Source organism: Sinocyclocheilus anshuiensis, unplaced genomic scaffold, assembly GCF_001515605.1.
Source record: "Sinocyclocheilus anshuiensis isolate Anshui unplaced genomic scaffold, SAMN03320099.WGS_v1.1 scaffold902, whole genome shotgun sequence".
Classification (NCBI taxonomy): domain Eukaryota; kingdom Metazoa; phylum Chordata; class Actinopteri; order Cypriniformes; family Cyprinidae; genus Sinocyclocheilus; species Sinocyclocheilus anshuiensis.
Genome location: NW_015537974.1, coordinates 748,558 through 769,888, shown reverse-complemented (window position 1 = coordinate 769,888; position 21,331 = coordinate 748,558). Strand labels below are relative to the sequence as shown.

General features: G+C 38.1%; 1 protein-coding gene across 3 annotated transcripts in view; it reads left to right on the top strand.

Annotated features, from left to right (window-relative positions):
* Nucleotides 1-18,845, top strand: part of LOC107671917 (chromodomain-helicase-DNA-binding protein 4-like) — a 21,342-nt gene extending 2,497 nt beyond the window's left edge. For 2 of the 3 annotated variants that reach the window (XM_016464940.1, XM_016464932.1), the window contains 38 exons: nucleotides 228-343; nucleotides 1,059-1,316; nucleotides 2,010-2,128; nucleotides 2,249-2,544; nucleotides 2,732-2,850; nucleotides 4,084-4,201; nucleotides 4,336-4,505; nucleotides 4,704-4,952; nucleotides 5,164-5,367; nucleotides 5,899-6,110; nucleotides 6,534-6,665; nucleotides 6,778-6,874; nucleotides 7,199-7,390; nucleotides 8,254-8,454; nucleotides 8,653-8,790; nucleotides 9,408-9,529; nucleotides 9,632-9,805; nucleotides 10,011-10,152; nucleotides 10,286-10,417; nucleotides 10,499-10,616; nucleotides 10,710-10,834; nucleotides 10,951-11,043; nucleotides 11,174-11,315; nucleotides 12,099-12,268; nucleotides 12,357-12,546; nucleotides 13,200-13,286; nucleotides 13,379-13,470; nucleotides 13,553-13,686; nucleotides 13,760-13,904; nucleotides 14,008-14,164; nucleotides 14,537-14,631; nucleotides 14,778-15,018; nucleotides 15,311-15,370; nucleotides 15,458-15,622; nucleotides 15,709-15,817; nucleotides 16,272-16,404; nucleotides 16,511-16,706; nucleotides 17,610-18,845. In XM_016464940.1, coding sequence (XP_016320426.1) covers nucleotides 228-343; nucleotides 1,059-1,316; nucleotides 2,010-2,128; nucleotides 2,249-2,544; nucleotides 2,732-2,850; nucleotides 4,084-4,201; nucleotides 4,336-4,505; nucleotides 4,704-4,952; nucleotides 5,164-5,367; nucleotides 5,899-6,110; nucleotides 6,534-6,665; nucleotides 6,778-6,874; nucleotides 7,199-7,390; nucleotides 8,254-8,454; nucleotides 8,653-8,790; nucleotides 9,408-9,529; nucleotides 9,632-9,805; nucleotides 10,011-10,152; nucleotides 10,286-10,417; nucleotides 10,499-10,616; nucleotides 10,710-10,834; nucleotides 10,951-11,043; nucleotides 11,174-11,315; nucleotides 12,099-12,268; nucleotides 12,357-12,546; nucleotides 13,200-13,286; nucleotides 13,379-13,470; nucleotides 13,553-13,686; nucleotides 13,760-13,904; nucleotides 14,008-14,164; nucleotides 14,537-14,631; nucleotides 14,778-15,018; nucleotides 15,311-15,370; nucleotides 15,458-15,622; nucleotides 15,709-15,817; nucleotides 16,272-16,404; nucleotides 16,511-16,706; nucleotides 17,610-17,785 — 5,819 coding nt within the window. In that variant the 3' untranslated portion in view covers nucleotides 17,786-18,845. The remainder of the gene's footprint in view (nucleotides 1-227; nucleotides 344-1,058; nucleotides 1,317-2,009; nucleotides 2,129-2,248; nucleotides 2,545-2,731; nucleotides 2,851-4,083; nucleotides 4,202-4,335; nucleotides 4,506-4,703; nucleotides 4,953-5,163; nucleotides 5,368-5,898; nucleotides 6,111-6,533; nucleotides 6,666-6,777; nucleotides 6,875-7,198; nucleotides 7,391-8,253; nucleotides 8,455-8,652; nucleotides 8,791-9,407; nucleotides 9,530-9,631; nucleotides 9,806-10,010; nucleotides 10,153-10,285; nucleotides 10,418-10,498; nucleotides 10,617-10,709; nucleotides 10,835-10,950; nucleotides 11,044-11,173; nucleotides 11,316-12,098; nucleotides 12,269-12,356; nucleotides 12,547-13,199; nucleotides 13,287-13,378; nucleotides 13,471-13,552; nucleotides 13,687-13,759; nucleotides 13,905-14,007; nucleotides 14,165-14,536; nucleotides 14,632-14,777; nucleotides 15,019-15,310; nucleotides 15,371-15,457; nucleotides 15,623-15,708; nucleotides 15,818-16,271; nucleotides 16,405-16,510; nucleotides 16,707-17,609) is intronic. The other variant, XM_016464946.1, reaches the window with a different exon arrangement.
* The last annotated feature ends 2,486 nt before the right edge of the window (nucleotides 18,846-21,331 follow it).

Sequence of the window (21,331 nt, the reverse complement as noted above, 5' to 3'; positions counted from 1 at the left end):
AAAGAAAAAAAAATTGTATTCTGAATGCTTTAAGCTGTGATAAAAAAAAAAAAAAATTTAAACTGATGTGCCATATTACCTTTAGTCATTGTATGGGTTATAAAGTTGAATTAAAAGTACTGTATCAGTTCAGGAAGGGTAGGAATGACAGAAAATCTAAATTGAGATCATTGTTCAGCTTTAATTGTTCATGTTTGATGCATGCTGTGTGTCTGTGTTTTGGACAGATGATGCCAATGAACCAACATCAGCGACAGAGACTCCCAAATCCAAAAACAAGAAGAAGAAAGCAAAGAAAAGCCGTGAAAGTAGGAGCAGCAAACGACAGAAACTCCTCAGAGAGGTTAGCGGAGCACCTTTAGGATCTGGAGTATATACTGTATATAGATATATAGATACTACCGTTTAATGTTTGGAGTTTGGAGTTTTAAATGAATACTTTTTATTCAGCAGTGATTCATTAAATTGACCAAAAGTCACAGTAAAGACTAACATTGGTACAATTAATTTCTGTTTCAAATAAATACTGCCGTTTTGAACTTTCTATTAATTGATTAATTTAAAAAAAGTATCATGGTTTTCACAATTTAAAGCAGCACAATTATTTTCAACATTGATAATAATAAGAAATGTTTCTTGAGCGCCAAATCAGCAAATTTGAATGATTTCTCAATAATTATGTGACACTGAAGACTGGAGTAATGGCTGCTGAAAATTCAGATGACCATCACAGGAACAAAATAGATTTAAAAAAATTAAAATGGTTATTTTGATCGTAAATAATTTTTACAATATTACTGTTTTTTCTGTATTTTTGATCAAATAAATGCAGCCTTTGGTGAGCATGAGAACATTTTTCAAAAACATAAAAAAAAATCTTATGGACCCCAAACTTTTGAATTGCATGGCTGATTTCACCGCTGCAGTGTCACATCAATCATCATTTGCCATTGCCATCACTGTTAAACATGTTTACATGAACAAGCATTGAACTGAAAGGTTCTTCCCTGAGTTTATCTGATATTGTCATCTCTCCTTGGGTGGTTATTGTGGTCTAGGACGTTCCTGTCAGCTCTCCTGAAGTCATGGAAGCAATCCGAATGGTAGAAGACGAGGAGGACAGAGTGATGCGATCTGAGAGTGAAGGGAGTGACTATGCCCCAAGCAAGAAGAAGAAAAAGAGATCCAGCTCCTCCAAGGAGAGAAAGAAGGGAGGTTCAGTGGGAGAAAAGGTTGGTGGCTCATCTGGAGGAAAAAGCAAACGTAAAGACCCAGAGCCTGAGGAGGAAGATGATGACGATGATGATGATGGTCAGGTAAGGGTTAGCCAGTGGGTGGTCATTGTTCATCCCGGGTTTGATGTTAAAACCTTGGGACAACAAAAAATGTCACATGAGGTTGATCTGATAACTACAAATTCATAAATAAAAACACACACACAGTGCATTTACAAAATTTGTGCCACAGACGCTTTTACACAGGATTAAAAAAAAATGTCATGCCTGAAAGAAGCCTTGTCTTTGCTTTCACTGTCTACATTGTTGCCACAACAAATACTGATTTTCAGTTTTGTTTGTGAAGTTTTTCAGTGCTTCTTATATCTTGTACATTTTCCTTCTGCTGGTACACTACCATGCAAAAGTTTGGGGTTGGTAAGATTTTTAAATATTTCCCAAAGAAGTCTCTTATTATTTTTGTGGAAACCGTGATGCATTTTTTTCAGGATTCTTTGATAAATAGTTAAAAAGAACAGCATTTATTTTAAATAGAAATGTTTTGTAGCATTATAAATGTCTTTACTGTTACTTTTGATACATTGACTGGATCCTTGCTAAATAAAAGTTTATTTTTCTTAAAAAAAATTACTGCCCCCAAAACCTTTGTACAGTAGTGTATGTTTTCGGATAAAGTTCAGGTCACATGATATGTGTGTGTATATCTCTGGTTATAATTTTATTATTGCATTCTCTAGTGTTATTCACCTGTCATCCTCTGTTCTTCTTTCACAGGAACCCAAATCTTCCTCTCAGCTGTTAGCAGACTGGGGAATGAAAGACATCGACTACACCTTTACCCAAGAGGACTACACCTCTCTCACCAATTACAAAGCTTTCAGTCAGTTTGTCAGGTAGAACAGTGACGCACACTTCTCTGTCTGTTTTTGCCCCATTTCTATTATCGCCTTATATAAACATCTTGGTTATCTTGTGACTGATCTGAATTGTTTTTCTTTCCCTCTCCTGTTTAGACCTTTAATAGCTGCTAAGAACCCTAAGATTGCTGTGTCAAAGATGATGATGGTTTTGGGGGCTAAATGGCGAGAGTTCAGCACTAATAATCCCATGCGAGGCTCAGCGAGTGCCAACGCAGCCCTGGCAGCTGCCAATGTAGCTGCTGCAGTGGAGAGTATGGTGACCAGGGTGGATGGAGGAGGGGCTGTGCCCATGGCCACGCCCACATCAGCAGCAGCTCCTGCTGCACCACCCCCATCCCAACAGCCCCCAGTGGTCCCCCTGAGAAAAGCCAAGACCAAAGAGGGCAAAGGTTAGAGGAGAGAGAGAGAGAGGAATGTGGAATAAGTGTATGAGATTTGATTGGAAATTAAACTGTCAGGATCAGAAATAATTAACAGAACAAAATGAGGAAATTTTTAGGGTACCAAAAGAGTTTATTATGTGTGTTTTTTTTAATCTACTCAACACTTTTTGTGCCATTTATACATCTGCTCTAGGCCCAAATGCACGTAGAAAGACCAAGTCCACCCCAAAGCCCCAGGACAAAAAGTCTAAAGCGAAGAAAGTGGCTCCACTCAAGATTAAACTGGGCAATTTCAAGAGAAAACGTTCATCTGTATGTATATATTCCATATGTGCTTACATATGTTACTGCAACATAATCTAAATTAGCTAAATTATACATTATTATTAATATTTATTTAGTATTATTAGTTAATGCAAAGTTCTGTCATGAAACTCTAGGTGGCACAGGCCGATAGGTTCTAACTCAGTCTTATGTAATCACATCATTACTCGCATGGCTCAGCTGACTGGTTTCTTTTCACATCAGCAGCCAATGAGCTTGCTGCTCAACTTTCAAATACTTGGCTAGTTCTTGCTGTGGCAGTTGCAGCATGCTTCAGAAACCCTCCACCTTCCCCAGCTCCAACTGTGTAGATCTGCTACGGGGTGATTTCATGTATGTTATATATGAGGGTTATTTTATATATGTTATATTTGCAGTAGCAGTATTTCCTACATGCTCACTGCAGCATGTCTGTGGATGTATTGGCAGTAGCAAGTCTCGGTACTTGCTCTGCCGCAGCAGCAGTGTAGCAGATCCATTCTGATCAAGACCCAACGCATTAACTTTGCCATGTATATTACCATGCTAACGTCTCTGAGAGTTGTCATGACAGAACTATTATAGTTATTAATTATATAATGAAAGTATATACATATATAATATATAAAATATATACTGCTGTTCAACAGTTTGGGATGAGTACGATTTTTTTTTTTTTTTAAAGAGATTAATACTTTTTTCAGCAAGGATGCATTGCATTGACAGTGAATTCACAGTTAAAGGGACAGTGAATTTATAATGTTACAAAAGATGTCTATTTTAAATAAATGTTCTTTTGACGTTTCTTGTCATCAAATAATCCTGAAAAGATGTATCCCTCTTACCAGACAAATATTAAGTGATTTTCAACAATGATAATAATAAGAAATGATACTTGAGCAGCAATTTAGCATTTTAGAATGATTTCTAAAGGATCATGAGACACTGAAGACTGGAGTAATGGCTGCTGAAAATTCATCTGATGATTTGTCATCTCAGGAATAAATTACATTTTAAAACGTATTAAAATAGAAAACATTTATTTTATGTTTTTACTATATTTGATCAGATAAATGCATTAATAATTGCTTTGCTTTAAGAGACTTCTTTCAAAAACATTAAAAGATTTTACCAACCCCAAACTGTTTAACGGTAGTGAATATATATTAAATTATTCCTTATTTTTATTGCTAACATCACCAACTTGTTTTGCACCCCTTCACCCATGGTTCCTTCTCTCAGAGCGGTGAGGATGATGATGGTGAGAGCGATTTTGATAGTTTCTCCATAAGTGATGGATCCAACAGTCGGAGCAGCCGCTCCAAGAGTAAGAAATCCAAGAGCTCCAAGAAAAAGAAGAGTGAGTCAAAGACAGCACAACTCAGATTACTCTGTTCACACTAATGAACACACACACTGTAATGAAAACACTATACTACTTTGGCCACTTTCCAGCCATTTACATTTGTTATAAACCCTCCTTCTCTTTCATAGTGGATGAGGATGCTGACGGCTATGAGACTGATCATCAGGACTACTGTGAGGTGTGTCAGCAGGGTGGCGAAATCATTCTGTGTGACACCTGTCCGAGAGCCTATCACATGGTGTGTCTAGATCCTGACATGGAGAGAGCCCCAGAGGGCACATGGAGCTGCCCCCACTGTGTACGTACATATAAACGTGTTTAGAATAAATGTCTGGCCTTTCCTTGAGCTGCTGTGGGCTCATCGAGTAAAATCTATATTCTGTGTGTGTGTGTGTGTGTGTGTGTGTGTGTGTATGTGTATGTACACTATTTCTCTACCATTGATATTTAATGACTAAAGTTTCTTTTGATTATGCATTATTTATGTCTCTCTCAGGAGAAGGAGGGAATTCAATGGGAGGCTCGTGAGGAGAGTTCTGAGGGTGAAGAGGAGAACGATGATGGAAGGAGGGATGATGGAGAGGTAGAAGAGGAGGATGATCATCATATGGAGTTTTGTCGGGTGTGTAAGGATGGAGGAGAGCTGCTGTGCTGTGACACATGCCCCTCGTCCTATCACTTACACTGTCTCAACCCTCCTCTGCCAGACATCCCCAACGGAGAGTGGATCTGCCCACGCTGCCTGGTGAGAGAGGAATAATATAGTATGGTAGTCCAAGTCTATCCTTTGGATTAGGTTTTCTTGAGGTTTTATTTTCAGAGATGCCAGAGTTGAAATACGTAGGATTAGCATAATTGATGAATCCAAAAATTATTATTTTTTATTTATTTAAATTAATTTTATATTATGGTTTCATTTTTGCAAAATATAGAATATCATGTTTTTGTTTTCTCAGAGTCCTCCACTGAAGGGCAAAGTCCAGAAAGTTCTGGCCTGGCGCTGGGGTGATGCCCCTCCCCCTATGCCCGTGCCGCGCCCTGCAGACCTTCCAGCCGATGCTCCGGATCCTCCTCCTATGATTGGTCGGAAGGAGAGAGAGTTCTTTGTGAAGTGGTGCAACATGTCTTATTGGCACTGTTCTTGGGTCCAGGAACTACAGGTGACACACAAATAAAAACACAATTTCTTGTAAGTAGGAATGCACCAATATTAAAATGTTTTTGTCTAAATAAATGATAAAAATTAAACACTTGTTAAATAATAAATGAACGGTTTTAAATGCTAAAAATTAATTTAGGCATCACAACATTACAATGTACAGTGTGAAAAATTCACATTTATTTTGATATTTGCTAAAGATTACATGAATATTATTAGTGTTTTTGTATAGTTTAAGTGAACGTTACATGTCATCAATGGTAATCTAAATGTAAAAATACAAGAAAATGAGCATGCAGTTTAATATCCAGTATTGACTTATACCAATTATTTTTTTTAAATCTCTTAATAGCTGATATGGTTGGTTCCATTATATTGTGCATCCCTAAGACAAGAACATAAAAGTAGTTACACACTCAAAATATTCCAAGACACACATACATATATGCACAATAATTCATACATTTTGTTTCCGTGGGTGTGTTTATTAATAAAATCATACAATAATTTGTCTTTTTCATTCTTGTCACAGTTGGAGCTGAACTGTCAGGTAATGTTCCGTAACTACCAGCGGAAGACAGATATGGAGGAGCCCCCCAATCTAGAGATGGGTGCTGAGGGAGACGAGGATAAGAGCTGCAAGAGGAAGAATAAAGATCCCTTTTATGCCCGTATTGAGGATAAGTATGGGCGCTTTGGAGTAAAGTTGGAGTGGCTCTTCATCCACCGCATCTTAAACCACAGGTGAGAATGTTCATATGCTGAAGCCAGTTGAAGGAAGACATCTGCTGAACTATTTGGACTAGGGCTGCACGATTAATCGCATGCGATATTTAACGCGCATCTTGTCAGAAAGCCGGTTCTGTAATCAGCGGTAAATCTCCATCACCTGCGGGCTTTCACATTGAGCAGCATTAACTACACAGAGCCGTTGTTCACTGAGGAGCTGCGCAAAAAATCGCGCGATTATGAACGTGGTTTAGCGCAGCTCGTCAGTGAACAACGGCTCTGTGTAGTTAATGCTGCTCGATGTGAAAGCACGCAGGTGATAGAGATTTACCGCTGATTACAGAATCGGCTTTACTGATAAGATGCGCGTTAAATATCGCATGCGATTAATCGTGCAGCCCTAATTTGGACATTGATTTCTCTCGTTCTCTCTGGCAGTGTGGATAAGAAGAATAACGTTCACTATCTGATCAAATGGAGAGATCTGCCATATGATCAGTCAGCCTGGGAGTCTGAAGACAGGGACATCCCAGACTATGAGACCTATAAACAACATTACTGGAACCACAGGTACATGCACACAGGCCTCTACAGCACTTCACACACATGCACACTAGTGTGAAACAATATTGAGTGCAAGTATGAGTTAATCAGCATATCTTTTTTTTTCCCTGTTTGTCAGGGAGCTGATGCTTGGAGAGGAGGGCAGACCAGGTAAAAAGATGAAGAAGGTGAAAGTGAGGAAGACAGAGAGGCCTCCTGCTAATCCTGTGGTGGATGTAAGGAACCTTAGAACAACTCGGATCAATGTTTTTCTACTTTATTGACTAAGAATTTTAATACTAAACACATTTAGGTTGGAGTCATGGTTTAGCACTGCAAGTTATTCAGTGCAAGTTTGAACCAGGCCCACTTCTATTCTCAGTCTTGTTTGCCACTTTTGTCCGATAATTTCCTGTTATCTCAAGTGTAAACATTAATATAATTATGAGCAAGACCACAATTGCACATTTAGATTGTTTGGAAATATAGTTTTAAAGAAAATGCATTCATACCTCATTGACTGACAATGATCTAATATTCTTCCTGTCTCTTACTTTCAGCCCACTATAAAGTTTGATAGGCAGCCGGATTATCTGGACTCTACTGGCGGCACGCTTCACCCATACCAGCTTGAGGGACTGAACTGGTTGCGTTTTTCTTGGGCTCAGGGCACAGACACCATCCTGGCTGACGAGATGGGTCTCGGAAAGACAGTTCAGACTGCTGTCTTCCTCTACTCGCTCTACAAAGAGGTGTGTTTCTAAAAAATATTGTAGTTAGTTAGTTTTATTTAAAGTTTGACATGGGTGGCGTTATGCAAATCTTCCCACATAGTAGGGCTGCACGATAAATCGCATGCGATATTTAATGCGCATCTTGTCAGTAAAGCCGGTTCTGTAATCAGCGGTAAATCTCCATCACCTGCGGGCTTTCAGGTTTATCGTGCATCCCTACCACATAGTGATGTAGATATGTGGGGGCGTGTTAGAACGAGCCGTTTTAGGTAGGTGTGGCTGACTCTTAACTTTTATAAAGAATATCTCTTTGGATTTGAGACTTTAGTCTTTGCAACTTTACAGATCTTCTTTATGCACCAAGAGCTTGTAACACTCCAAAGAGAAAGGAAAAATTGAAATCGCATCATATGACCCCTTTAAAATACAAGTTAAAATTTTCAGCAGCCATTACTTGAAGTCTTCACTGTCTCATGATTCTTCAACAATCATTCTGATATGTTGATTTGGTGATCATAAAACAGTTTTTATTATTATCAGTGCTAAAAATAGTTTATTTGATGAATAGTAAATTCAAAAGTACAGCATTTATTTACAGTAGAAATCTTTTGTAATAATTAAAAGTTTTTTCTGTGACTTTTGATCAATTTAATGGATCGTTGCTGAATAAAAGTATTAAATTCTTTCTAACAAAAAAACTTACTGACCTCAAACTTTTGAACGGGAGTGTGTAATTCCATTCTCTTGTCTTATTTTAGTTTGATTAATTGATTTTACAGTAATAAATGGTCTCTAGGAAGACATGTTCATCATAAAAGCTATTGTTTATAATGTGGCATTGAAGTTTATAATACAGTACATTTGGTAATGGTCTCTCTCAGGGTCATTCGAAGGGGCCGTTCCTGGTCAGTGCCCCTCTGTCCACCATCATTAACTGGGAGAGGGAGTTTGAGATGTGGGCCCCAGACATATATGTGGTCACTTATGTGGGTGATAAAGACAGCAGAGCTGTCATACGAGAAAATGAATTCTCCTTTGAGGACAACGCCATCCGTGGTGGGAAGAAGGCCTCCAAAATGAAGGTATGAAACCCAGAGGAAAGGAGGTTTGGACGGGTAGAGTTGATACAGTAGCTTATAATCAGAGGGAACTAGTAACTATATTGCTAATCATAGGTTTATGTAAATTACTGCCACATCTGCTTTGTGGTTTGATGATATGCTTGTTTGACTTTACCTGTTTACGATGTGTGGTTCCTGAATCCCTCTTCATCTGTGCAGAAAGAGGCTTCTGTGAAGTTCCATGTGCTTTTGACCTCTTATGAGCTGATCACAATCGATCAAGCCATCCTGGGCTCCATCGACTGGGCTTGTCTTGTAGTAGACGAAGCCCATAGACTGAAAAATAACCAATCAAAGGTAAGCTCCATGTGTCAGATGAGTGACACACCAAAATATCTACTAATTAAAGGATTTGTTCATCCAGAAATCAAAATTCTGTCATCATCTGTCATCACCCTCCTGTCGTTCCAAACCTGTATGACTTTATTTCGTCCTTGGAACACAAAAGAAGAAATATTGATGAATGAAGTGGTTGTTGTTTCATTCCAAATGTTGTCTAAATAATTCATTCATTCATTCTGACTGATCCTGTTTTTTTTCTCTGAACCAGTTTGCATGATTCATTCACAAATCTGACTGATTTGGTTCTTTAGTTCAGCTCACGCACTCAATGATCCGATATCAGCCATTATCTGCCCCACTAGAGGTTATAACTTACTTACATTGAGCTTTTTTCTGCACATAAAGCTATCGAATGAATTGAGAAGATTTTAAAAATAGTGCAGAGCTTGTGGAGTACTTTTATGGTGCTTTTGCATCCTTTATGGAGAAAGTCATACAGATTTGGAGCAAAATGAAAATTAATAGATGATGACAGAAGTTTGATTTCTGAGATATCTATTCCTTTAATATTATGATAAACTAGTATTTGATATAAAACTAACACAATCTCACTCTTGTTTTATCTCTCTCAGTTCTTTCGTGTGTTGAATAACTACCCTCTTCAGCATAAGCTGCTGTTGACAGGGACACCTTTACAGAACAACCTGGAGGAGCTCTTCCATCTGCTCAACTTCCTCACGCCCGAGAGATTCAAGTAAGTGTGTGTGTGTTCTTGATAGGTGAATGCGATGAGGATGTTTGTGTGCCCTCAGTTTTTTTTTTTGCTGTTGTTCAGTACTAAATGTGTGTGTTTCAGTAATCTGGAAGGTTTCCTGGAAGAATTTGCTGACATAGCTAAAGAGGACCAAATTAAGAAACTGCACGACATGTTGGGTCCACATATGCTCAGAAGACTCAAAGCTGATGTCTTCAAACACATGCCCTCAAAAACTGAACTCATTGTGCGAGTGGAACTCAGCCCCATGCAAAAGTATGAAACATGTTCAGTGATTGTCAGTGTTCTGCTAAATATTCAGTACATTCATCCCTCATTTGTGCCACCTGCTGGACACCCTCTATGTTATTTACAGCATGATTCTTTGAACTGTATGACTGACAGATTGATGATTCTGATTATTCCGAGTGTGTATGTATGAATTACAGTTGTATGGGCCTGTTCTGTTTTACTGTAACAGGAAGTACTACAAGTACATCTTGACACGCAACTTTGAAGCTCTGAACACTCGTGGAGGAGGAAACCAGGTGTCTCTGCTCAATGTGGTTATGGACCTAAAGAAGTGCTGTAACCACCCCTACCTCTTCCCAACAGCTGCTAATGTGAGCTGCCACTCACTCACTTTCAAATAGGACCGTACCATTTTACAGTAGAAATGGGGGAACTTACAGTTCTTAGGTTTTGACTGAATAACAGCAGTACTTTCAACTGATTGTTATGGGTCTGATTTCACAGGAAGCCCCTAAAATTCCCAATGGCATGTATGATGGCAGTGCCCTGACAAAGGCTTCTGGGAAACTGATGCTTCTGTGTAAGATGCTGAAAAAACTAAAGGAGGGTGGACATAGAGTGCTTATATTCTCACAGGTATACACAAATACCATACACAGAATACAGATATATTTATCTATATACTCAAGTAGACTTAAACATTGCGTATGGATGTAGATGACAAAGATGTTGGATTTGCTGGAAGACTTTCTGGAGAATGAGGGGTACAAGTATGAAAGGATAGATGGAGGAGTGACTGGAGGGATGAGGCAGGAGGCCATCGATAGATTCAATGGTGAGGGGAAGAATGTCACCTATTTCCATGAAATAGCAGCATCATAATGGATGTTTTGTTTTGACAAAATCCTTCTCTTTCCTCTCACTGCAGCTCCTGGTGCTCCTCAGTTTGTTTTCCTTTTGTCCACCAGAGCAGGGGGTTTGGGCATCAATTTGGCAACCGCTGACACTGTCATCATCTACGACTCTGACTGGAACCCACACAACGACATCCAGGTAGAGGCGACGTAAAATACCTGATGCTAAAACTGTCAAACACCTGCATCTCTGTGAGAGAGTCTGTGTGGGTGAACTCTTATCTGATGCTGTTTCTCTCTTGTTGTCTTTCTCAGGCATTTAGCAGGGCTCATCGTATTGGTCAGAATAAGAAGGTGATGATCTATCGATTTGTCACTAAAGCATCCGTGGAGGAGAGAATTACACAGGTGAGATAGAAAACAGTAGTTTAAAACGATTTACAACCCAGGCAAATGCAAAACTATGTTGAAAAAACAGTTAAAAAAACAATCAAACACTAGCACTTGCAAAAATCATCTCATGACCCTTGTGTCTCAGGTGGCAAAGAAGAAGATGATGTTGACTCACCTGGTGGTGCGGCCTGGTCTGGGCTCCAAGGCTGGATCCATGTCCAAACAAGAATTGGATGACATCTTGAAGTTTGGCACAGAACAGCTTTTCAAAGTCGAACTTGGAGAAGGTAATACTGTTTCAGGGAATGCTTCATCTTCTGAACATAATATTTATTTGAGATCAGAAAATAAAACATTTGAGAGAATAATAATGACATTTAAATGCAGTAAAACTTTGTAACACATGTACAGCTTTTAGTTAAGGGTTTGTATGTGATGTGTTTTGTGTATCAGCCACTATCGCATAAACTACGGAAAAGGCGTCAAACATAAGCTGCTGTGGTGCAGATGTGAAGTTCAGCTTTCAGTTGAAGATTATTTAGAGCTGTAAACTACACATGACCTTGCTGAGCACTGATGTTAATAAGCCGAGTTTTGTTCTGATGCTGCAGTAGGGTGTTTTTTTTTTTCTTTTTATTTCTTTTGAAATATATTGCTAAAAAAAAAATTTTCATGGTGGCCCAGAGAAAATGTAGTAAAGTATAAAAAAAGTAAAAATCTGACATACTGACCTGACTGTGACCAAAAAAAGAAAAAAATCTTATTCCTGAGGCCTGGGCCATCACCTGCCCACTGGCCTCGCTCTCTTTAAATGAGTCTTATGTTGTATTTTTATCTACCATCTCTCTTTGTCTCTCTCCCTCAAAATTAGAGTCAGGAAAGCTTTATAAACATGATTAAAATACAGATTACTGCCAATGCATATGAAGAACTTCTAGTACTAGACAATACAGAAAATAAATAAGGTGAATACGTTAATATAGAAATGAATGGAAAAAATCTGCACAATAAATGAAAGGGACCAAGTAAAAACTAAAGTCAATTCTAAATCAAAGAAATCTGCCCTCCAGGTGACAATAAGGAGGAAGACAGCAGTGTGATCCACTATGATGACAAGGCGATTGTTCGGTTGTTGGATCGAAACCAAGATGCAACAGAGGACACAGAGCTGCAGAGTATGAATGAATACCTCAGCTCTTTTAAAGTAGCCCAGTATGTGGTCAAAGATGAGGAAGAGGAGGTGAGTTTGTGTGGGATTGTGACTGTGTGGTTTGTTTGTGTCTTATGTATGCACTGTATATGTATATCATATGGTGTGTCTCTGTCAGGAGGAGGATGTGGATAGAGAGATCATTAAGCAGGAAGAGAGTGTAGATCCTGATTACTGGGAGAAACTGTTGCGCCATCATTATGAGCAGCAGCAGGAAGATCTCGCTCGTCACCTGGGCAAAGGCAAACGGCCACGCAAACCCGTAAACTACAACGACTGCTCACAGGAGGACAGAGGTAGTAGACGGGGTACAGACGCACTTTTATCGCTTTTTTTACTACTCTTTCCCTGTACGTTTGTGGATGTTGTTATGGATGAAGACACACTTTGTGGTGTGATCTCAGGTCTGTTGTTGTGTTATGTCTGTACATATTTTCATCGGAAATTAATGTTTTTTGTTTAAAATAATGCATTTATATTTATAAGTTATTACATTTACAATCTATTAATAGTTTAATTTATGGTGGTGGTTGTTTAGACGTACATTACCAGTCAAAAGTTTGGACACACCTAACCATTCTTTATTATTAACTTCTATAAAACTAAACAGAAACATGGGAATTATGTTGTATATTATGTACTAGAAAATGTTAATCAAAGCAAAACTTTTATAGTAATTAATTTAATTTAAAAAAATCATGTAATTCATACAAGTTAGACACTGTATATGAATAAAATATAAGAAGAAGAAGAAATTATAGCATTTAGACGTATGTTTTTAGATTAAAAGGTTTTTAAGATTATGAGAAACAAATTCAGTCCAGTGTGTCCAAAAGTTTGACCCTTTTGTTTTAGGTGTCTGCATGAATCCTTGTTGTATTGTCCCCTTAAATTAAATATGTTCTTGCCAAGAGAACTCAAGGGCTCAGTAATATATTGCCTCACTCATTTGTGCTCCCAGACTGGCAGGATGATCAGTCTGATAACCAATCCGATTACTCTGTGGCTTCAGAGGAGGGTGATGAGGACTTTGATGAGCGGTCTGAAGGTGAGGAACAAAGTTAAACCCTCCTTAAACCATCTGAATAAGCAGTTATTATATATTTGTATTTACATGATCCTCTTTTTTTCTGTTTTTAGCTAACTCCCGAAGACCAAGTCGCAAGGGCTTGAGGAATGATAAAGATAAACCACTGCCCCCCCTACTGGCCAGAGTGGGAGGAAACATTGAGGTTCAACTTCAGTAAACTTTCAGCTTGTTTCAGCTATTCCCTTCACATACTCAGTGATAGTTAACCTCTCTCTCCTCATTAGGTTTTGGGCTTCAATGCTCGACAAAGGAAGGCTTTCCTGAATGCAGTGATGCGTTATGGGATGCCTCCCCAGGATGCCTTCACCACCCAGTGGCTTGTTAGAGACCTGCGAGGCAAATCAGAGAAGGAGTTCAAGTAAGTCGGACTGTCCTCAGAGGAGTTCTTGTTTTTACCTCATTTACTTGAGGACTCTCTCTCTCTTTCTCAGGGCATACGTGTCCCTCTTTATGCGTCACCTATGTGAGCCAGGCGCAGATGGGGCAGAAACATTTGCTGATGGCGTTCCACGGGAAGGACTGTCACGACAACATGTTCTCACACGCATAGGAGTAATGTCACTGATCCGCAAGAAGGTGTGCGTGAGGTTATGCTTGCTAGTGTTTTAGTGGTTAGGAGTGAGCTATTGGTGAATGTCAGTGGTGTTGTTATATGTTTGACTGTTTTAAATTCTTACAGGTGCAGGAGTTTGAGCATGTCAATGGTCAATGGTCAATGCCCTGGATGAAAGAACTGGAGGAAAGCAAAAGAGCGGCAGCCATCGCAGCAGGAGAAGATCCAAAAACGCCCTCTACTGGAACGCCTGCAGATACCCAGCCCAACACACCAACACCAGGTACACACATGCATATGAGTGTTGTTAATAACTTAAAACTAAGAAAGTAGTACTAAAATTGTAGAAAAATAAATAAAAGACTGAAGTAGAAACTAAAGCTATATAGAAATATAAAAAAACAATACAATTATACTTTAAATGACTAAAAATAAATTAAAATGAAAAAGGGAAAATAATACAAATAGGGATGTTCATTTTGGTTATTTTTCCTAACCGACAACCGACATACAAGAAATATATTTTTACTTAAATAATAAATTAAGAAAACGAAAGAACAACTGTGCAACAAGTAGCCTAGTATGCAGAGTTTCGGTTCATTTTTGTGAATGGCCAATTATTACACATTAATCTGACTCCCTTTTATCCAAACAGAAGACCTTTCCAAGAGCGATGACGTAAAAGAGCTGGAGGAGAAGATGGAGCTGGACGGAGAGAAGGAGACAAAAGGCTCCAGACAGGAGGATGAGGTACTTGTTATTTACAGTCTCACTTTTTCACTTCACCTTCCTGTTTCTCTTCTCTGTATTTTTAAACACTTTCCTTTTGTAAACACCTGCCTGTCTCACTTAGTCTTTCTTCTTATCTCCAACTCTCATTCTCACATTTTTCTCAGATCATTGAGATTCCTGATGAAGGTGAGAAATCCCCCAGTCCAGCAAAGAAAGAGGAGAATAGGGACAGGGAGAGAGAGACCACCTCACCATCAGCAGAAAAGGATGGAGGAAGCAGAGATGAAGAAAATGAAAAGGATGGGGACAAAGAGAAGTCCACTGAATTGAAGGAAAACACGTCTTCAGATGTCAAAGCTGAAAGTTCAGAAGCCACAAGCAGTGTAGACGCATCCAAAACCAAAGGTGAAGTGCTAAGCACTACCTAAAATAATACAGAAATACAAATTTATTTTCCATTTGATTTGACATCCAGTTTTCTTAATATCTACTCCATGAAAATGACTTTTCTGGTAAAGGTCCCCATGTGTAGCAAAACCAGATGCGGGATTGCAATTTGAATTTAGATGCATTTAAAATTCAAAGAAATACATAAACTGTCAAATTCTCTTGAATTGAAAGTGAGCCAGTTCTTCAGTTCTAAATTTTGCACTACCTCGATCACACATAGCATCAATATTGTCTTACTCCATTACAGAAGAATCTGAAGAGAAGACAGAAAAAATGGACACTAGCCCAGCAAGAGATGAGAAGAAAGGTATATGCTAACACAAATAGCAACTTTATACCACAGATAACTGTTACAATGAATAATCTGTCTTTCTCTCTCTCTCTCCTCAAACAGAGCTGAAAGACGAGAAGGACTGCGTGAAGTCAGAGGACTCTGCTAAGCTGCAAAATGGAGAGAATGTCAAAGAAACAAGCGGAGGAGGGGATGGAGTGAGTGAGGAGAAGAAGAAAGCAGTGAAGCAGAGGTTCATGTTTAACATTGCTGATGGAGGTTTCACAGGTACACTGGGAATTTACTATGTGTGTGTGTGTATGTGTACATGCCGGTGAATTTTGAATCAATGAACACTCTGTTTTTCTCTCCAGAGCTTCACTCTCTCTGGCAGAATGAAGAGAGAGCCGCCACGGTCACCAAGAAGACTTACGAGATCTGGCATCGTCGCCATGACTACTGGCTGCTGGCTGGTATCATACAGTATCCTTAACATCAAGTTGAATCTTATTTTTATTTATTGTTTGTATTATTTAAAATACACTACCAGTCCAAAATTTTGCGCACAAATTAATTCCTTCTTATTAAATTTTTCTGCATTTTAAAAGAATAATAAATTCATTAAAACTGAAGTAACACAAACAGAAGTATGGGAACTATATGTAGTAGACGAGAAATTTTAAATAAATCAAAACTGTCCTGTACTAGCAATCTAGTGGAAACTTTTACCTCTAGTTTTGTTAAGAAATGAATACATAAATAATCTATATGTCTTCAGAGTGAATTTCTTGCATTTGAGCATAAGCCTTTAGAACACAAAGTATTTAAGATCATGCATGACATGAGCAACATAATTCAGTGTGTCCAGACTTTTACATTATATCACATATCTCATATCAGAAATTGTCTGTTATGTCCTTCACCTCTATACCATCAGTCACGGCTACGCTCGTTGGCAGGACGTACAGAATGACCCGAGGTTCGCCATCCTCAATGAGCCCTTTAAGGGAGAGATGAGTAGAGGAAACTTCCTTGAGATTAAAAACAAGTTTCTTGCTCGCAGGTTTAAGGTTAGAGATGCACAGATATTACGAAACCGTACAAACTGCCAGGCAGTGTTTCCCCAGAGCTACATGGCTCTTCTTTCAACTGCTTCATTCATGTGTTTGTCTTTAGCTGTTGGAACAGGCTCTGGTGATTGAGGAGCAGCTTAGACGTGCTGCGTATTTAAACATGACAGAGGACCCCTCTCACCCCTCCATGGCACTCAACACACGCTTCAGTGAGGTGGAGTGTCTGGCGGAGTCACACCAGCACCTCAGTAAAGAGTCCATGTCAGGAAACAAGCCTGCTAATGCAGTTCTACACAAAGGTACAATAATTCCCGTAACTCTATACTGCACAGAATAAATTACCACACCGCTTTGGACACACTTTTGCAATGCAGAAGTGTGATAAAACATAAATAAATTAAAAACAAAATAACTCCATTATGTCTAGTTGCCGGGACAAAAACTACTCACAGATACATTATCATTTCTTTCACGTATTATTCGGGATCTTTTTAACTAAAGTTAAAAGATGATCAGAATTTTTTTAATGAATTTTTAATCTAAATTGAATTGAAATTGAACTGAATTTGAATGCAAATTAAATGTTAATCTAAACCAAATTGAATATGAATCCAGTTTGAAAGTCCAGGTGTCATTCGTTCATTTGTTTTTCAATATAAAACCAAATCAAAAAACAGTTTTGTCAATTTTCGTGACACATCAACATTATATTTTCTTAATTGTTGTTAAACAACCAGAGATAACCTAGTAAATTAATTCTCTAAGTCTCAATGTAGTGTTTTTTTTTGACTAGGCTAGATTTGACAATAGATGCTACAATAGTTACAGAGGCCTGGTGGATTTATGCATTGTGATTTATGTACGTATTGCGTTTATTTACATAGCTATAATTGCATAATACTATAAAATAAATGTTTTAAAATAATTTGAACATAGCAACATAAAATCATTAAAAAATGAAATGATACATTAAATATGAAAGTAAAATGGCCAAAGCTTCTAACAGCTTAGAACAGTGTTTCCAGCACAGCACTGCTCAATGCCACAAAACTTCACACTTAGTATCTCAGCATAGTTTTAACACATTTGGCTTGCTTATTGCATCCTGTAGCTGTATTAATGTTGTATAAAGCCAAACATGAATGCATTTACTTAAAATGTTCAAATAAATAAATCTATCTTACCTCCAATTGTTCTGTCAGTTCTTAAACAACTGGAGGAGCTGCTCAGCGACATGAAGGCAGATGTCACCCGGCTCCCGGCAACCATTGCTCGGATACCGCCCGTCGCAGTGCGGCTGCAGATGTCAGAAAGAAGCATCCTTAGCCGGCTGGCCAGCCGAGGACCGGAGGTCACACAGACGCAGGCGCCACGCTGATGACTCCTTGATGAATTTTTCACTCGTACCTCCCATAAGTCACGGGATGAGGAATCACCTCGCACACATACAGACATGCACCTGGGTCAGGGGATCAGATGCATTGTATATATCTGAAATAAGTTCCAGCTGCCTACACTAGTTTGGACGGAAGGAGAGTGGAGCGGTTCCTAGCTAACACACTGTGGTTCCCTAACATTTAAGCTCAATTTAGAGGCATTCCAACCCACATACACAGCACCCAAATCATTCTCCAGTATATATCCAGTTGAGGTTTTCCAGATCACCTCCTCTGCACTGTTGTAGTCAAAGCAGGGCAAGGTTGAAGAGCTGGTGTGGTTTTCTGCCTTGCATGGAATGGATCTTTGCCAGTGGGGACTCTTTCCTCCTCAAGTGTGTTTTATGTTGTAATTCACACTAGTTATTTCACTATTTTTCTGAGTTTCCACAATTATGCTCCAAGCTTGAAATGTAAATGCCTGTTTGAACCCTGTAACATCATGTAGTTTCCAACTTCTTGTACTGTAAGTACTGTCAAGCAGCAGTTGGAAACCTAGTGAAAAGTTTATGCTGATATAAACACAGTACCTGTCCCAAACGCCGAGTCCACACTTTGGTGACATATTGACGAATAGACTGTCAGGTAATACTCCACTGATGCAGGCTGTGCAGAATTACCCTTCTTAAACACATAGGCACTCTTCAGAAATCTAAAATGTCAAATGGACTTCACAAATGCATTTGTGACAGGGTCAGAACTTCTATAAGGTCATCAAATTACCTTCCATTCCTTTAGATTAAATATATATTATAACCAAGAATTTGTTTTACATTATGAGAACTACTGCTTTAAGAAAAGTCAAGCTCTATGTTCACAATTGTTTATTAATATTTCTGTGCTTGTTAAAATCCCCCTAGCACAGGTGAAAAAAAACTTTCACACTTTCAGAAGTTTTGAATATCTCACTTTGTAATTATCGTTGTTACCCTGTTATTGTTGTTATGTCTTATGTTTCTATCAGTTTTTTTTTTCAGACCTGCAATAAAAAGTTAAAGCGTGCAGCGTTTTCTCTGTTTATTTAGGTGTAGTTTAAGTTTTATATATAAAGTTGGTTTTCTGACCACTGATCTCTATTATAAAACAGTGTTTCTGACACGTTTATAAGCCTGGTGTTGGATTAAATTTGATGGTGGTTCTGCTGAAATATTGCTCTGGAACTAGACTTAGGAAAACCATCATCACTTTTTTTCTTCAACGCGGAAGTAAGCCTATGGGTGAGACTTCCGGTTCATTAGCCGCTATAGGTAAATAACGAGGAGAATAACAACGTGCAGTAAACGGTAAAACTGTTTGCACTACAAACCAGTGAGTTCATAATTAAGATAATACATTAAAATAATATAAGACACCAACTTTAAATATCAAGCAGCAAAACAAACTGTTTTGTTCAGCTAAAAATAGCTGGACGGAGTGGACGCAGATGAGACCGTAAACCAGACCCATAGAATTTACAAATGGCCGCGCCCATTTTTACGACAAGAAAAAGGTGGATACATTTCCTTGTTAATTGAATATTTTAGCTAATGTTCCTTTTGATTTTTAGCTACATTTCAGCTTTTTTTGTGTGTGATTATGCACGTTTTTAATACAGTTTACCTTGTTTTAGTTAATTATTAATCCCCTAAAATCAAGTTCATGGATTCCATTTGGATCTTCAAACGTGTTCTGCAGATAGTATACACAAGTAGCAAATATTTAGTCTCCTATACAGACCAGTTTGTAAGACATACAGAACCATATGAATCACAGAACTGTGTGTGTGCAAGGTATTTTTGAATTTGAATCAGATTGGAAAAAAATTCAAGGGTTTGGCCATTAATTTGTTGTTACACAACTCCTTTCAACAGTACCGAAATTTCATTTGGATCAAGTTCAGTCGAATTGAGGTGTTGCATGGAAGCTTCTCAATCTGATTAAGACATCAATCCATTTATAAACTGATTAGTTTCCATGTAAACAGCGATCATATTGAGAGATTACTTGGAGGGGAGAACAGCAGAGGATGGTGCAGAGAGAGAAGTTAATAGATGACAAAAAGCAGGATGGGGAAATTGTCAATTAACGAAAATGGCAGGGTGGAGGCAGACAACTTATCAGAGCAAATGCTTTGGGCAGAGAAGATGTGCAAAGAGACGCACAAGTCAAGATTAGTTAGTCAAGTCTTCTCTTTGTTGTTAAATCAATCTGCATTGCACATTTACAGTGTTTGATCCATTCCATTCAAGTGCAGAACTGGACATCGGATAACCGTGTGTGTGTGTGTGTGTGTGTGTGTGTGTGTGTGTGTGTGTGTACAACGTATTGAAGAGAAGAGGACAAAAGCATGTCACGTGGGTAAGGGACTTCAAACAATACTTGTAAATCACCAAAAACATGGCTTTACCATGGTACTTACTTTGTCAGTTTAGATTAAATTGAGATGGTTGATCTTTGAATTATTTTTAGAAACATATTTGCCATTTTTTAGAAGATGCTCCAACATTCTAGATCCAGTCTGCTGGTTGAAACCTCTCTTTGCACTCATATTTTCATGGGCTTCCTGTTGCTGCCAGGATCAGATTCAAGACAGCTTTTATGTTCAGCAGTGCTATCTGCCTTTCTGTGCTCCAAATTATAATCCAACCAACCATATTCAGCCCAGACTCTATATGATCACCTGTCAAATGGCAAGGTGTTTCTAGAAATGTGTGTTTAAGATTGAGGATATTTGATCTTCAACTTTCTTACTGAACACACACCTTCACCACTGACATCTTTTCTAAATATCTTTTATCTGTCTGTGTATCTGTAAATATGGTTCCATGTTACCAGTAACTTTAGGAACAGTCACTTAGAGAAGCTTTTGAAAAACATTTTGTTATGTGGTATCATGAAATTGGATCCTGGACTTTACATGTATTCAAATATTATAGTTGTGACCTAGAGACTAGAGGGATAGATATTTGCAAGGCAAAAATTATACCCCTTTCTGGATGGATGTATTAGCTTAACATGCGTTAAACTGTGTCAGGCAAAAGTTTTAACCATATAAAAAATGTTTTTTTTAGCAGCAAATCAGCATATTAGAATGATTTCTGAAGGATCATGTGACACTGACGACTGGAGTAATGATGCTAAAAATCAGCTTTGAAATCACAGGAATAAATTACATTTTAAAATATATTCAAATAGAAAGCAGTTATTTTAAATAGTACATTTATTTTATTTATATAATATTTCACAATATTACGGCTTTTGCTGTATTTTGGATTAAATAAATGCAAGCTTGTTGAGCAGAAGAGAATTCTTTAAAAAACATAAAAAATCTTACTGTTCAAAAACTTTTGACTGGTAGTATATATATATATATATATATATATATATATAAATGCACATCAAATCAAATATGCACAAAAGACCTCTTTTAAAAGCATTAAAGAATCTCATTACCCCAATTTTTGGAATGTTAGTGTGAAGCAGGATTATTATAGTTAAATAACAATAAG